General features: G+C 45.7%; 2 protein-coding genes across 4 annotated transcripts; both read right to left on the bottom strand.

The window, feature by feature from the left end:
- Window positions 1–6,326: 6,326 nt before the first annotated feature.
- On the bottom strand, window positions 6,327–9,432 carry LOC117860469 (uncharacterized). Of its 3 annotated transcripts, none has more exons than XR_004641496.2 (4): window positions 9,274–9,432; window positions 7,785–9,184; window positions 6,918–7,274; window positions 6,327–6,682 (listed from the first exon to the last, which is right to left on the bottom strand). XR_004641496.2 is itself a non-coding variant. In XM_034743769.2 (3 exons), exons 2-3 carry the CDS (start codon window positions 9,176–9,178, stop codon window positions 7,253–7,255), a joined length of 1,416 nt encoding a protein of 471 aa, XP_034599660.1. In that variant the 5' UTR covers window positions 9,179–9,184; window positions 9,274–9,432; the 3' UTR covers window positions 6,327–7,252. The 3 variants fall into 3 exon arrangements, 1 of the variants encoding a protein (XP_034599660.1); XR_011897644.1 differs by having other exon boundaries at window positions 6,327–6,417; XM_034743769.2 differs by having other exon boundaries at window positions 6,327–7,274.
- A 516-nt stretch (window positions 9,433–9,948) lies between these two features.
- Window positions 9,949–10,893, bottom strand: LOC117843969 (probable carbohydrate esterase At4g34215). The gene has a single exon (XM_034724764.2). It carries the CDS (start codon window positions 10,834–10,836, stop codon window positions 10,027–10,029), a length of 810 nt encoding a protein of 269 aa, XP_034580655.1. The 5' UTR covers window positions 10,837–10,893; the 3' UTR covers window positions 9,949–10,026.
- Window positions 10,894–15,283: the final 4,390 nt, after the last annotated feature.

Here is a 15,283-nt window from a genome sequence, read left to right as displayed (position 1 = left end):
AACTAAATCTTCAGGTTCAAAAATTAGTTGCCTTCTTCCTTTATCACCAGCGAACTTATACTTAGCATTCATACACTCTATGTTTTCTTTAATGGTTTCATGCAGTTTTAACATCAATTCAACATGTTTTATTGCATCAAAATTTAGTTTTTCAGAAAATAGCAAAGGCATCAAATCAATACGGGCACGAGGCAAGAAACCATAAACAATCTGAAATGGGCACATCTTTATAGTAGAATGCAGAGAGCGATTATAAGCAAAATCAATATGAGACAAACAATCTTCCCACATCTTAATATTCTTCTATAAAACAACCCTTAACATAGTAGACAAAGTTCTATTCACAACTTCAGTTTGATCATCAGTTTGGGGATGACATGTAGTAGAAAACAAAAACTTAGTCCCTAATTTTGCTCATAAAGTTTTAAAAAATGACTAAGAAATTCAGCATCACGATCAGAAATAATTGTGTTGGGCACACCATGCAAACGAATAATTTCTTGAAAGAACAAATCAGCAATATGATTAGTATCATCAGTTTTATGACATGGTATGAAATGTGGCATCTTAGAAAATCTATCAACAACTACAAACATACTATCACATCCCTTCCTAGTTCTTGGAAATCCAAAACAAAATCCATATTAATAGATATCCCAAGAGCACTAGAAATAGGTAGAGACAAATACAAACTGTGTGGATTTAACTGTGACTTAGCCTTTTGACATGTCGTGCAGCGAGCAACAAATCTCTCCACATCTTTTCTAATCTTTGGCCAAAAGAAATGACCAACAAGTATGTCCTCCATTTTTTTTCTCCAAAATGCCCCATCAAGCCACCTCCATGCGCTTCCTGTAGCAACAGCAAATGAACGGAGCTAGCTGGAATGCATAGCTTGTTAGCTCTAAACACAAACCCATCACTAATGATGAATTTGTTCCATCCTTTACCATCTTTATAATGCAGAAACACATCTTTAAAATCAGCATCAAGAACGTATTGCTCTTTAATTGTTTCTAATCCAAAGATTTTGTAATCAAGTTGATTCAGCAAGGTATATCTCCTATACAAAGTATCAACAATAATATCCTCTTTTCCTTTCTTGTGCTTAATAACATAAGGAAAAGATTTAATAAATTCAACCCACTTGGCATGTCTACGGTTCAATTTTCCTTGACTACGAATATACTTCAAAGATTCATGATCAGAATGGATAACAAACTCTTTGGGCCACAAGTAATGTTGCCAGATTTCTAACATGGGAACTAAGAGGATACAATTTCTTATCATAAGTAGAATAATTCAAAACATGCCCGCTCAATTTTTCACTAAAATATGCAAGCCTTCTTGTAACAAAACACCACCCGATCCAATTTCACTAGTATCACATTCAAGCTCAAAAGTCTTATTAAAATCAGAAGTTGGAGGAGGGGTGCATGTATCAACTTATCTTTCAGCATGTTGAAGGAGTTCTCTTGTACTTTGCCCCAACTAAAAGGCACTCCCTTCTTCGTAAGCTCATTCAAAGGTGCAGCAATGGTGCTGAAGTTTTTCATAAAACGGCGATAGAAATCAGCAAGCCCTAGGAAACTCCGCAACGGTGTGATAGTCTTTGGTACAGGCCATCCCTGTATAGCTTCACCTTGACTTGATCAACCTCAATTCCCTGTGGAGTCATAACATAGCTAAGAAAATACACTCGATCGGTGCAAAAGGTGCACTTCTCAAGGTTACCAAATAAACATGCATCTCGTAAAGCATTAAAAACAGCACGTAATTGATCGAGATGTTCATCCATAGATTTGTTGTAAATCAATATATCATCAAAGTAGACTACAATAAATTTTCCAATAAAAACATGCAAAATCTCGTTCATTAATCTCATGAAATTACTATGTGTATTAGTTAACCCAAAAGGCATAACTAACCACTCATATAAACCAAATTTAGTTTTGAAAGCAGTTTTTCATTCATCTTCCAATTTCATACGAATCTGGTGGTACTCACTACGCAAAACAATTTTGGAAAACACAACAACACCACTCAATTCATTAAGCATATCATCCAAACATGGATGCAAGCTCTAAATGAATCCTGAGGAAAATGATTCGTCACTAGAATTTGAGTACGCTCCTAGCATTTTCATCTTTTTATGGCTGCCAAAAGGTTTATGAGACTTGCTTCAACAAGTCCCTTGGGGTGGTTCAGCCATGTGGTTGCTTCTGTGCCAACCAGGTGAGATTCTATTTGATATCATTGTTCATCCATATCGATAGCACGTGATGAGGATGAGCTAAGCTTATGGCATGGTCCTGTAGTTCTTGTGTGCTGTTGCTCTTAGTTTTTTCTTCCATGTATGATGATATTATTATTATTTCTAATAATCTGGCTCCATTTAGAACTGTGTCCAATGTAGAATTCCACTACATACTGACAATGTTTTCTGTATACTATCAAGAAAATAACTGCAGAAACAACATGCTTCAATTATGATTCTTTGGGTCCAGCGAGTCTTGTTTTGCATTTGTCTTCTTCCATTTATGCTATTATTTGGAGTACCAACTGATGCTAGCAAGTTCTTATTGTTAATATTATTGTTTCCGCCTTCGAGCCCATGCCTATATCCTATCATCGATAGGATGTATGCTAAATTTGCCAATTTGAATTATGTATTATCCTGTCCATAGCAACAACTTCAGAAATCATGTATTTACCATATAAGTATTAACATTAATATTGTATAAATATTCAATGCAAAGTGTCTTGTCTTGTATTCCCCCAGGTCCATTTTTAAACACCCAAATCGATTTTGATTCTTCTATCCCGCCCCCTTGCTGGCTGGTTTGTAACATCCAGGTTGCCTTGCTTGCGACCAGAAGGCATGCTGCAGAAGGATGAAACAAGACAAAAGCTAAGACACTGACCCATGCATTTGGCGCCCCTTGCACAGTGCACCACACACAGAGCATTTCAACACAGAAGCTGGCAAGCAGAAGCACCAACAACACTCAATAGGCTGCAACCCTATGCCTTAAATCGATCATAAGGTAATCATATTATACATCTAAATAGAGTTTTCCAATCTTTACATATCACTACAAGAATTTATAATTTAGCACTCACATCAATTTTGCTTGCTTGCATAGGCATTTCACTACAGTGATTCTGAACTGTAGGTTTAGTAAGAGCCGATTTGTGTTTATCTCTATACTGATTCTGTCATGATGACTGCACAACCAACTATATTCATTTATCGTGGTATTTATGTAGCAAAAGTTTTTAGATGTGCTGCTTGCATAGTGTCTGCAGATTTTCAAGATTGGCTTGTGTGTTCAGTTGTAACATTAAGATGAATCAAGTGTTTAAATTTGAATAGCATGGAGATAGCTGAAGATGATGACTACCCAATTTCTTTCATTGGGCTGGTTATGCAAATATAGTGGACACATGGAATGGGACACTATTTTCGTGCTATATTATTTTACCATATATCCTCCATTACAGTCTGACTGTATCTATTTTTCCATTAAAGACTGATAGTATCTATTTTCATAATTTTGTTTGCCTTTGTGCAATACTACAGCTACGCAACTGTTATATGATCACTGCACAGTTTCCCCTGGTTACCATGTCACCACAACACGAGACAACAATTTGGACAGAGACTCTTCTTTAGCTATCAGGTCGATTCTTGTTCTTCTATATTATGCCCTCTTATTTATAGCTTATATATCCATTGATTCCTAAATTCGTTGAATGGAAACAATTTCCCACAGCATCGCTTGATCCTAAAAAACATTGATTAGTTACAATTCTTCCACCCAACTTAAATCAATTTTGATACCTATGAAATGAAACACGATTAGTTGGTACTGTTGTATGTGACTTGGCAATTGAAACACAAATAATGACCGGCATACATTGCATACAGGGTGCACTGTAATCAGGCTCTTCTGCATGCTCTTTCCTCCCCCCTAATTTCACAATTACATTCTTGATGCTTCTATTACATATACTCTGCCCTTGTGTTCCAGAACCAGAGTAGTTTTTTTAGATGAATCCGAGGTGGTTAAAGGATGCTAGCATGGTGATTGACTTCGGTTTTATCTGTCTGTCAGATTCACAAGTGCACGATGGTTATTTCGTAGCAAAGAAAGAAATGAGGACCATGGATCAGAAAAGAAAAAAAAAAGAGGAGCATAGAACCATTCTTAGGTGAGTGTTCTTATTTTTCAGGCCTCTGGATGCAATGATCATGTTCCTACCGTTTGCATTCTACCTTTTCGGTATTTGTATATGCTCCTTATTATTTACTGAAAACTTTAGGAAAAGGCGTTACTCAGAGATAGCTGGTGACGCACAATCTAAAAATCGTGGGCAAAAATTTAGCACTACTCAAGACAGTACGAAAATCTGAATTCCCTCATGCATGCTTGCAGTAAGCAACACCTATTTTGTCATCTTATTTATATGCAAATTAGTTGTGTTTATTATCAGTATACTAAGAATCTGATTTTTTTTTTTGGCAGTCTGGTAAGGAAGCAATCTATCAACGCATAAAACAACCTGGTCATGAAAAAGCAAAGGATAGCACGAACTATGACCTGATATTTGCCTTTAAGATTTCAGCAACAGCCATAAGCTCTGAAGGTATTGTTAGAGTTCGCTTCCCTATTAGGTTTCACTTTTGTAGTAGTGCATTCAGAACGTCTCGAGCTTCTACTGTGCCATCCAAATCCTTTGATATACAATAACAAGCTGTAAACTATTAGCCACCTCTCTTGAAAAATAACCTGGCAATGGACGTTGTGCTACCAAGTTCCTTATCCAATCATTATAAGGTCGACCTGCATTTTTTTCTTCTATAGTAAAGAAAGTCCTGTCGATTTGTTTTAAAAAATCAACACACTGTACCAATAATCTCGGTGCAGCAATAGTTATTTCCATTTGCATTAATTGAAAACAGTTTTCCTTCTCTCAACACTCTATTTTTGTTCAGGCCTTACTGCAGCGAATATTCATGCACTGCACTTTTCTCCTCCCAATAGCACCTAGCGAACTACCTTATGCTTTTAGGTTGTCATTAAATCTAACAAATACCTATTGCTAATTCATTGCTGACAGGTTACTGCTGATTCTGACAGCAACCGCATCTATAGAAGAACAAAGTCAGCAAAGTTAAGTTTAGCCTCTACCCAAACCCTCATCATCATTCATGGTAACCACGCATCTCAAATTGCTAAGCCTATGTTGTCCTATGCCTAAAAGCTACTTATCCTCATCTCTATAAATTGTGCTCAACTCCTCACAGTTTCACATTCCTTTACAAGTAACTACTATTAGTCACAATTACAACAACTGAACTTCTTGACGATCCAGAAGTGGTTGCAAAACCTTTTGAAGATCAAATTATACATAATAGTAGACTTTACTCTGTCCCACACCTACTTTTATACTTCATAGACAACTTCAACTCTTTCTTTTCTCTGCCGTTTAAGTTTCAGCTTCAAATTTTACTGGACGCTCACTTTTAGATGTTCTATGTATAATGAGCTCTCATATTAAAGTGATGTGTGTATTTTCATTACTTCTACTAATTTTCTTATTTCATTACGTCCACGGATAAATCATCTTTTACAACCATCTTCCAGGTAGTGAAGGCGTGAAGCAACCAACACCACATGGGCAAGCACTTTGACGCCAATGCGGATCTCCTCCATGTTTACAATCATTTCAATTATAGACCTGTATGGATCCAACTACCCTCAAACTTAGCAATCTTGGGGCTGTTCGCTTCAGTTTATAAGCCGGCTGAAAAGCTGAAACGGTTGATTTGTTGTGAGAGGAAAACACTGTTTGGTGGCTGATAAGCTGGCTGAATAAGCTGAAGCGAACAGGCCGCTTGTAAATTATCTGCCCCTGTTCTTGCTCTACTAGGCTACTACTGTGGAGCATATAATAGTCCCAAGTGCTATATGTATTGTGTGTGCTGACTTGTGCTTATCTAAATATGTTTTCACCAATTCCCTATCCATCTCTATGACACATCAACATGTAATCGTGCAGCCATTCGCGCGCCCAAGACTTCACAGCAACAACAGGAATTCTTGTTGCAATGCATGCAACAGCAGCGTATAGTAGAGGGTACAAGACGATCCATCAATTGAGTTGAAATTACAGCGTTAATTGCACCAATTTGAAGACGATCCATCCAGGAAGTGATAAAACGATCACAAAGCAGTCTCTGGTATTCGTGCGTGGTAAATTAAACACAAGCAAACTTAGAGATTAAACTTCACATACAGACTTGGTATAACACGTGCAAGTTCAAGAACCAAGTGGCACATCCACACAATGACAAATTAAAGATTGTACTTAAAACAGCAGGACACACGACGAACTTCCTTTTTGACGAACCTACAGAACACACGATACAACTAACTTATCCGTTCATACAGCATGAAAGTACACACCATAAGATAGATGCTTCCTGGGCCACAACATGAAATAGCTCCTTCAGTTTTGTTGACAAGCAGGACAGAAGCCTTTCTTCAGTTTTGTTGGAACTCAAGTAATTTCCAACAGCATATAAAAGAAGGCATATATTGGCAGGCAGCTCTTATGTTCCAATCATAAGCTTCAAGGCTCAAATGTTTAGTAGGCTGCAGGCTACGCTAGTATTCTGCAGGTTGGAGAAAGAGGCTACACTACAACATATGAAATGCCAAAAATGCAAGATTGAAGCCATGGACAACAAACTTGCATAATTTACGCAGCAATATTCAAATATGGAACCGGCAGAATCAAAATCTCTATTGAGTTATTTATAAAAGGGCAGCAGCAATATTCAAATATGGAACCGGCAGAATCAAAATCTATTGAGTTATTTATAAAAGGGCAGCAGCAATATTACATACCTTGATAAATAGCAGAACCTGGGGAACTCACAAGGGCGGAAGGGCAAGGGAGTGGGATACGAGGACGTTGAGCTGATGAAGTCAAATTAAAGATTGTACTTAAAACAGGAGGACACACGACGAACTTCCTTTTTGACGAACCTACAGAATACACGATACAACTAACTTATCCGTTCATACAGCATGAAAGTACAGACCATAAGATAGATACTTCCTGGGCCACAACATGAAATAGCTCCTTCAGTTTTGTTGACAAGCAGGACAGAAGCCTTTCTTCAGTTTTGACCATTTAGAAGAAAGCACGACAAGTAGGATGAAGTATTGGCAGACGTGACTCATTCCATATCCTTCCTCTTCCTGAATAAATAAATACTGTGACGAATTAAAAATGAACTAGATGGATGGTGTTCAAATTAAACTTGCTTCTGTACGAAGTAAGTTGTTTACTTAGGAAAGAATTGAAAAAAAAAAACTGACAACATTGAAGGTTAAATGGTAGTATACTTGAGTTCCAACTGCTAGTAATTTCCAACAGCATATAAAAGAAGGCATATATTGGCAGGCAGCTCTTATGTTCCAATCATAAGCTTCAAGGCTCAAATGTTTAGTAGGCTGCAGGCTACGCTAGTATTCTGCAGGTTGGAGAAAGAGGCTACACTACAACATATGAAATGCCAACAATGCAAGATTGAAGCCATGGACAACAAACTTGCATAATTTATGCAGCAATAATCAAATATGGAACCGGCAGAATCAAAATCTCTATTGAGTTATTTATAAAATGGCAGCAGCAATATTCAAATATGGAACTGGCAGAATCAAAATCTATTGAGTTATTTATAAAAGGGCAGCAGCAATATTACATACCTTGATAAATAGCAGAACGTGGGGAACTCACAAGGGAGGAAGGGCAAGGGAGTGGGATACAAGGACGTTGATCTGATGAAGTCAATGTCGTCATCAGGTTGAAGGCACTCTTTGTCATCATGAAGGATCTCATTCCCATCCACATACAGATAAAATGACTTCACGGTCTTTGTGCTCATGTCTATGGAGAGCACCGACATCTTCTCGTAGGCTTTTCCAAACTCAATGAAAAGGAAGTGCACTACATGTGGCCAGTCAATGTCGACTTGAGGGTGAATGGGGATGCCGCGTCGGTAGCGGTCAGGGAGGTCATCAGAGGTGACAGTGTAGTCCTCCTTCCACGCCATGCTGCCGCCTAACACGAGGGTGTGGCAGGTGATGGTGAAGCCAGTGCCGGGTTGGAGCGCTCCATAGGCACGGCCATCATGGCGGGCGACATTGACGAACTTGAGCAAACGGCCGTGGTCGATGACGGACACGCCACCGATGGTGCCGGATGTGGCTTTGCGGGCTCTGGTAAGAGGGGACTTGTCCTCAGGGAACCAGAGGAAGGAGACAGTAGGGGCGCGCACTTTATCGGACACGTCGCAGAAGAGTATGCCTCGGTTGTAGTCGATCCAGCACAGCCATTTTTTGAAGGGGATGACGGCGGTGGTCTGCCAGCGGGAGAGTTCCAAGAGATCATCAGCAGAGGGGTTGTGAGGGGACATGATTGTCACACGCCAGGAGTCCCATTTGCTGCCAAGCTGATCGTCAGTGGAGGAGGAGCGCAGCAAGCAGATGTCAGCGAAGGCCTTAGTCTGGCTGCGGTCAATGGTGGGTACGTAAAGAGTGAGCTCTGCCACCACGAACTCCTCTTTGTCTCCGCACCATAGGCCCAAGGATATCATATTCAGCAGGCGGGGAGTAGGAGTAACATTGGAAGGTCGACGACTTAGGCGGTGATCGCTGCAGCAATAATCAAACTTGGGCTCGGTACAAGGGGGGAGCAATCTAAGAGAGGATGAGGAAGGGTTGTTCTCGTTGGCTCTGAAGATGAAGAAGTTCTGAACTAAAGCTTTAGAAGGCCTCGGGGTGATGATGGTGGTGTTTGTGGTGGTGATGGTGGTGGCGACGACGAGCAGGGCAAGATGGCGGTGGGTCGCCAGCATGATTAAGGGCTCCTCCTCGTGGGGACCCGGAAAGCCCGGCAGCTGCGCGTAGAGGCGGGAGATGTGCGGGGGCTCCTCGAGGGAGAAGGCGATGCGGAAGTCGGCGCCCCAGGAGGTGGTTCCGGACGCCCTGATGGGCGCCTCGGACTCGTCGGGGAAGGACTCATCGTCGTCCCTGCGGAAGACGTAGGGCTCCAGAAGCACCCACTTGGGGAACCCCCCGACCGCGGCGGCGGCGGACATGGCGACCTTGAGACAGCAGCAGATCGGGAAATTAAATTAGAAGGGCCAGGGGGAATCCAACCTCGGGGGATTTGTAAGGTGATGAGGTGCCTTACCGACGAAGACGCTGGAGACCCGCGGCCGGCAAGGAGAGGGGGAGGCGGAGGCGGAGGCGGAGGCGGCGAGAGGTGTGCGGGACTGAGCGGCGGCTTCCGGATTCCTCCAGATCCAGAGACCAAACCAAAGAGGATTTAGGGTTACGAATTGGTGGTACGAGGCTTCCTCTACCTATCGGTCGGTTACCGACCTATTGAAAGAAATCGAATGGGTCAAGCCCACGGCCTGCGCTAGGCCTAATTCATTTCCTCGCGGCCCAAATTGTTGACCCATACACAACATGTCGCATGGCGCTGGCGCTGCCGCTGATGATGGGCTACTTGTTTGTATACGAGGTTGTATGCAGTTTGGGCCATTGACCCGCTACTCGAGGATTGGGCACCAGCGGTCCCACATCCCACCAGCGTATTCCTTCTTAAATGATTTGGCAGGGCTGCCGTTACTTTTTGAAAAAAAAAGTATTGGCCGTGATTTTCCTGTGATCCAGTGGTTCGCAAAAGAAAGGAAGAAGGTAGTAATAGGATTGTATGTAGAGGGATTAATTTATCACTGATAAAATATCAGTAAACCCAATAATCCCGTTTATCAGTAAGGTTCGGTAAACTATTTTATCACCCGAAATTTTAAAGCTTCGCTCAGAGTTTCACAGATACACATATGTCTTGTTCTGTCCGTTTCCTAATCAAATGCATTGCTTAATTGCATATAATCCCATGTTTCTTATAAAAAGTTACATGCCGATCGAAAGATTATTACAGCGTTTCTAGATACGACTTGGCTAGCATGTTCCCGAGCTGGACCTGAGCTTCAGTGGTAAGATGCGTCTTATCGCTCGCAATGGGCAACCCCATGGCGTCGACGTACTTGACATTCGGGACCGTGGCCGTGACTGCCTTCTGAGCTTCCCTCACACGGCCGAGGAACTTGCCGTTGTACTGCGCAGTCGCAATCCCGACCTGGATGACGAGGAGATCCGGCCGGCCGAGGTCGCGGCGGACGTCGCGCACGAGCGCCTCCATGCGCCCCTGGTAGAGCTCGGCGTCCTCCCGCTTCATGGCGTCGGTCTCCCCCTGGTACCATAGAATGGCGGCCAGCTCGCCGCCTCCGTTGCAGCCGGCCATGGCCGCCCTGGCGCGCGTCACCATCCGCTCGTACAGCTCCGTGCCCCGCGTCCAGTTGGCGAGGGGCGTGCCGCCCTGCGCGCAGGGGACGAGCCCCACGGTGGCCTCCGCGCCCTTGCCGGCGGCGAGCACGGCGTGGGCGAAGGGCATGCCAGTCCCGACGCCGAGGACGTTGCCAACGTCGATGTCGGCGTGCAGTGGCTCGTGCGCCTCCTCCCAGCGGAGCGCGGGGGAGAGGCGGAGGATGCGCGGCGAGGGCGCGCACTCGGGCGGCACGACGCCGTCCCAGACGCCGCTGGTGGCGCCGCCGCGGCCGCTCATGTTGGACTGCCCCGCCAGGATGAAGACCAGCGTCCGGCCGCCGCCGGCGCGCCCCGCCGCGGCGCCGGCGATGAGGAGGAGCAGGAGGAGGAAGGGCAGTGCTGGCTGGAGCCTCGCCATTGCCGACACTACTGCTTCCTCGTGCTCCTCTGTTCGCTTGGATGGAGAGCGACTAGATATGACTAGTGGTAGACTGATAGGTATTGTCCGATCGACCGACTCTTTTATATTTTGGTCCTTTTTGCGAAAAAATTTCACAAATAGGCCCCTGGTGAAACCAATTCCGGAAATGGACCCTCGGCTTGGCGCCAGGACGCTGGCGCCAAGGTCCCCACGCCCCGCCTCCGACGTGGCGGGCGCCCGCTGACGTGGCGCGGAGGCTCGGCGCCAAGATCCGTGGCGCCCAGCCTCGGCGCCAAGATCCGTGGCGCTCGGCGCCAGGATGGCTGGCGCCAAGCCTTGGCGCCATAGATCTTGGCGTCGAGGCTCGGCGCCAGCCTCCCTGGCGCCAAGCCTCTTAACAGTACCCGTGCCCCTTTCCTTTGGCGATACCGTTTGCCTTGTCGATTTGAATCGCGCCGCGCCGCAACTGCAGGTTACCGCCGCGACCGCCGCCGCCGCCGCCACCGCCGCCGCCTTCCTTCGCCCGGCGCCCGCCCGGCCTCGCCCGCCGGCGCCCTCGCCCCCTCGCCCGAAGGCCGCCCGGCGGCCGGCCGCCGTCGCCCTCGCCCGAAGGCCGCGCGTCGCCCGTCCGCCGCCGCCGCCCTCGCCCGGCGCCCGCCCGCCGTCGCCCGCCCGGCCTCGCCCGCCCTCGCCCGAAGGCCGCCCGGCGCCCGACCGAAGGGCGCCCGGCGCCCGTCCGCCGCCGCCGCCCTCGCCCGGCGCCCGCCCGCCGTCGCCCGCCCGGCCTCGCCCGCCCTCGCCCGAAGGCCGCCGGCCCTCGCCCGAAGGCCGCCCGGCGCCCGACCGAAGGGCGCCCGGCGCCCGTCCGCCGCCGCCTCGCCCGGTGACCGCCCGCCCGAGGCCTCCTGGTGGCCGGAGCCGCCCCGGCCGGCGCCCCCGTCCGGTGGGCCTTGCCCGCGGCCGCCGGCGCCCGGAGCCACCCGGCCCGGCGCCCCCGCCCGGGCTCCCAAGGCCGGCCCGCGGCCGCCATTGCCCGCGGCCGCACCTGCCGGTGGCCAGTCGCCCGCGTCATCCACGACCGGTCCCCCGCCCCGACGCCTTGCCGCCGGTGTTCACCGGTGAGGTAAAACTCTAAGAAGAGTTATATTTAACTAGATAAAATAGTTAGATAGATGAATTAGAATTATATTGTTAGGTAGAATTTAGATAGGTAAGTAGAATTGGTAGGTGAAATAGTTAGATACGTAAATTAGAATAGGTAGGTAGAATTGTTAGGTATGAAAATTTATCTTTATGAATTGCAATGATAGAAAGATTAGAGGATACTCATGACACTATTTAACTAGATGCATGTCCAATTTTTTTTACATAGTTAGATGTACAGGTAGTTACATAGTAAACTAGTTATGTGTTAAGCAGTTGTATAGGTACGTACCTAACTAACTATTAGGTTAGTTAGTTGTATGACACAGTTAGTTAGATGTATTTGGTAGTTAGTAGGCAATTGATACTATCTTATTACATACTAGAGATCTTGTACTTAGAATGTTTAATTTATTATGGAGTAAATGAATTGTGCGTCGTTATATTGATATACTAGATGGAGAACGTAGTGAGCATATACTACGGAGGCACTGTGGAAAGGGATGAATATGGATGTGTTAAGTTTGTTGGCATGCAGTGCGAGGTTGTCATATTCGATGAGAAACCATCGTTTAGTGAGTTGGTTGCAAGGGCTCGGGAGGAGTTACATTGTCATGAAAATGATGAAATCACAGTCGAGGGTATACTTCACTTAGGTTCCCCTCTCAACATTCAAAGGAAGATTGTCCCAATTCGGTGTGGAGGTCAGTGGGAGAAATATGTGAGGACGGTTATGAATGGTCATTCCCCAAGTGTTGAAGTGGTTGTTCGGCCGGTGGGAGTTGATCGAAATTCTCGTCGGTTTTCCCGACCAATGGGTCAACGGGCACATTTTGATCCTCCCGTCCCAGAACCTGTTATGGACGTGGATGTTGCACCTACTATTCCCGATGCTGAATCTGCCCCTAATGAAGTAGTTGGACATGGTTGTCGGATTGTTGATGATGTGGCGGACTCTCCTAATGAGTTCATTTTCACTCAGAATGATCCGAGTAAGTGTCTCACCGGTTTTTATTGATAAGAGATAATCCATTTGTTCCATCCACTTATTCTTTACTTATATTTGTACTTGATGGCGCAGGAGATATTCCAGAAAATGTGGATGTGCCTCTAGTTGATACGCAAGTGCAATGTGGAGATGGATTGCGTGGCTCTAACAATGTTGAAATTTTGAATGATGAAGATGCATACGAGATGGGAGTGGATCTTGATTCTGATGATGATCGTCCTGTTCGAGAGATGACGGAGAGTGATATTGAGATATTCAGGCGTATATTCCCCGGACGTCGTGATCCGATAGTTAACGAGTTTAGCGACTTGAGTCTTTCCGATCAGGCGTTTGCAGAAGGACGTGATGATGAGCTCCTAGAAGCTCCTGAAGCTGGTCCTAGTATGGTTATTGAGGAGGGTAGAGTATTTAAGGATCTTCCCGCATTGAAGAGATGGTTGCAAGCTTTTGCGGTGATACGGAAGAGACCGTACAAAGTGTTGCATTCATATGCGGAGCGCCGTTACGCAGTTGTGTGTGACAAGGAACGGTGTCCATGGAGGGTTTGTGCAAGAAAGCAAAATATCACCGGGAAGTGGAAGATCACAAAAGTTATCGGTCCACACAATTGTGCTGACCATGAGCTTACAGTAAGACATCCGCAGCTAACATCTACCCTCATTGCGAAGCGGTTGATGGGAATATTGAAGGAACAACCCAACATGAAAGTGAGAACAATTATAAGAACTGTTGACGAGATTTATGGAGGATATGTGATAACTTATGGTAAAGCTTGGAGGGCTAAGCAGCAAGCGTGGAGGATGATTTATGGGGATTGGGAGTCTGGGTACGAGCAGCTGCCAGTTCTTTTTAATGCAATTAAAGCGGTGAATCCAGGCATGCATTATGAGTACATCCCAAAGCCAAATGCTTGGAAGAAGGACGGGAGGCAGATATTCGGGCGTGCGTTCTGGTGCTTCCCTCAGTCTGTGGAAGCTTTTAGGCATTGTCGTCCTGTTTTTTCTATTGATGGTACGTTTTTGATTGGCAAATATAGAGGCACACTTCTTATAGCCATATCTTGTGACACGAACAATATGTTGGTTCCTTTGGCATTTGCATTGGTTGAGAGGGAGAACAATGACAGTTGGGGGTGGTTCTTAAGACTAGTCCGGATACATGTGGTTGGTCCTGGTAGGGAGGTTGGCGTCATATCCGATAGGCATCAGGGCATACTTCATGCTGTGCAAGAATAGATAGAGGGTTATGCACCTTTGCATCATCGTTGGTGCACTCGGCACCTTGCGGAGAACCTTCTTCGGAAGGATGGTGTGAAGGATAATTTTGATCTGTTTCAAGTTGCAGCACGGCAGCTTGAGGACTATTACTTTCAGCGCAAATTGGAGCAGGTAAGGACCGCAACAAATGCAGAAGGTCGACATTGGCTTGCTGGTTTGATGAGAGATGTAGATAAGTGGACTAGAGCTCATGACGCCGGTGGTTGGAGGTACGAGTTTCAGTGCAGTAACATGGCCGAGTCATTCAATAAGTTGTTATTGGGGATACGTGGTATGCCTGTGAACGCAATCGTTGAATTCACCTTACCAACATGTTAATGCGGCGCTGACGAAGTGTAGGTTCAAACGCAAAGTTGGAACACATCCAATACCTCTGCCTATACGTGGCATGTTCTTCGGACTTGGCTACCTTGCAAGGATCGCCGCAAAAGCACATCGGCACTGGAACACCACTAGGCAGAGGCAATGGATCGAACGCATTTCCGGTCTTCTTTGCGCCATAACTACAATTTTGTTTATTTGGTTCTATGAATCAAACGCACTTAAGAATAAACCTACAATTAAGGTTTTTTCATTTGATCCACAACAATGAGTATATAACATAACTACGGGCGTTGAGATTACCTTAGTTTCTTAGCTTTTCCATGCCTCGGCATCCTACATTTGCATGAAAACCCTAAGTTCAAAAATGCAAGAAATATATAACAAATCGATGTGAAAAAAAGGTACGACGGAGAGAGGATACCTTGCTCTTCAGGATCCACGGATGAAATGAAACTTTCCTAAGCTACAATGTCGATTCGTAGTCTAGGGCGAAGTAGGGAGAGTTTTTACCCGAGAGAATGGAGAATAATGAGGATGAACTCTCGGGCAGGAAGAAGGGGCGGTATATATGGTAGGGGGCTTGGCGCCACGGATCTTGGCGCCGAGCCTCCGCGCCACGTCAGCGGGCGCCCGCCACGTCGGAGGCGGGGCGTGGGGACCTTGGTGCCAGGACGGCTGGCGCCAAGACGTT

The sequence above is a fragment of the Setaria viridis genome, chromosome 1 (assembly GCF_005286985.2).
Source record: "Setaria viridis chromosome 1, Setaria_viridis_v4.0, whole genome shotgun sequence".
NCBI lineage: Eukaryota > Viridiplantae > Streptophyta > Magnoliopsida > Poales > Poaceae > Setaria > Setaria viridis.
This window is presented reverse-complemented; position numbering and strand designations above follow the sequence as displayed.

Coding starts and splice junctions, on each gene's coding strand:
- LOC117860469 (XM_034743769.2), bottom strand. CDS start 9,178: ATGTCCGCCGCCGCCGCGGTCGGGGGGTTCCCCAAGTGGGTGCTTCTG. Junction 7,275..7,784: donor ACGTTCTGCTATTTATCAAG/GTATGTAATATT, acceptor TTATTTATTCAG/GAAGAGGAAGGATATGGAAT.
- LOC117843969 (XM_034724764.2), bottom strand. CDS start 10,836: ATGGCGAGGCTCCAGCCAGCACTGCCCTTCCTCCTCCTGCTCCTCCTC.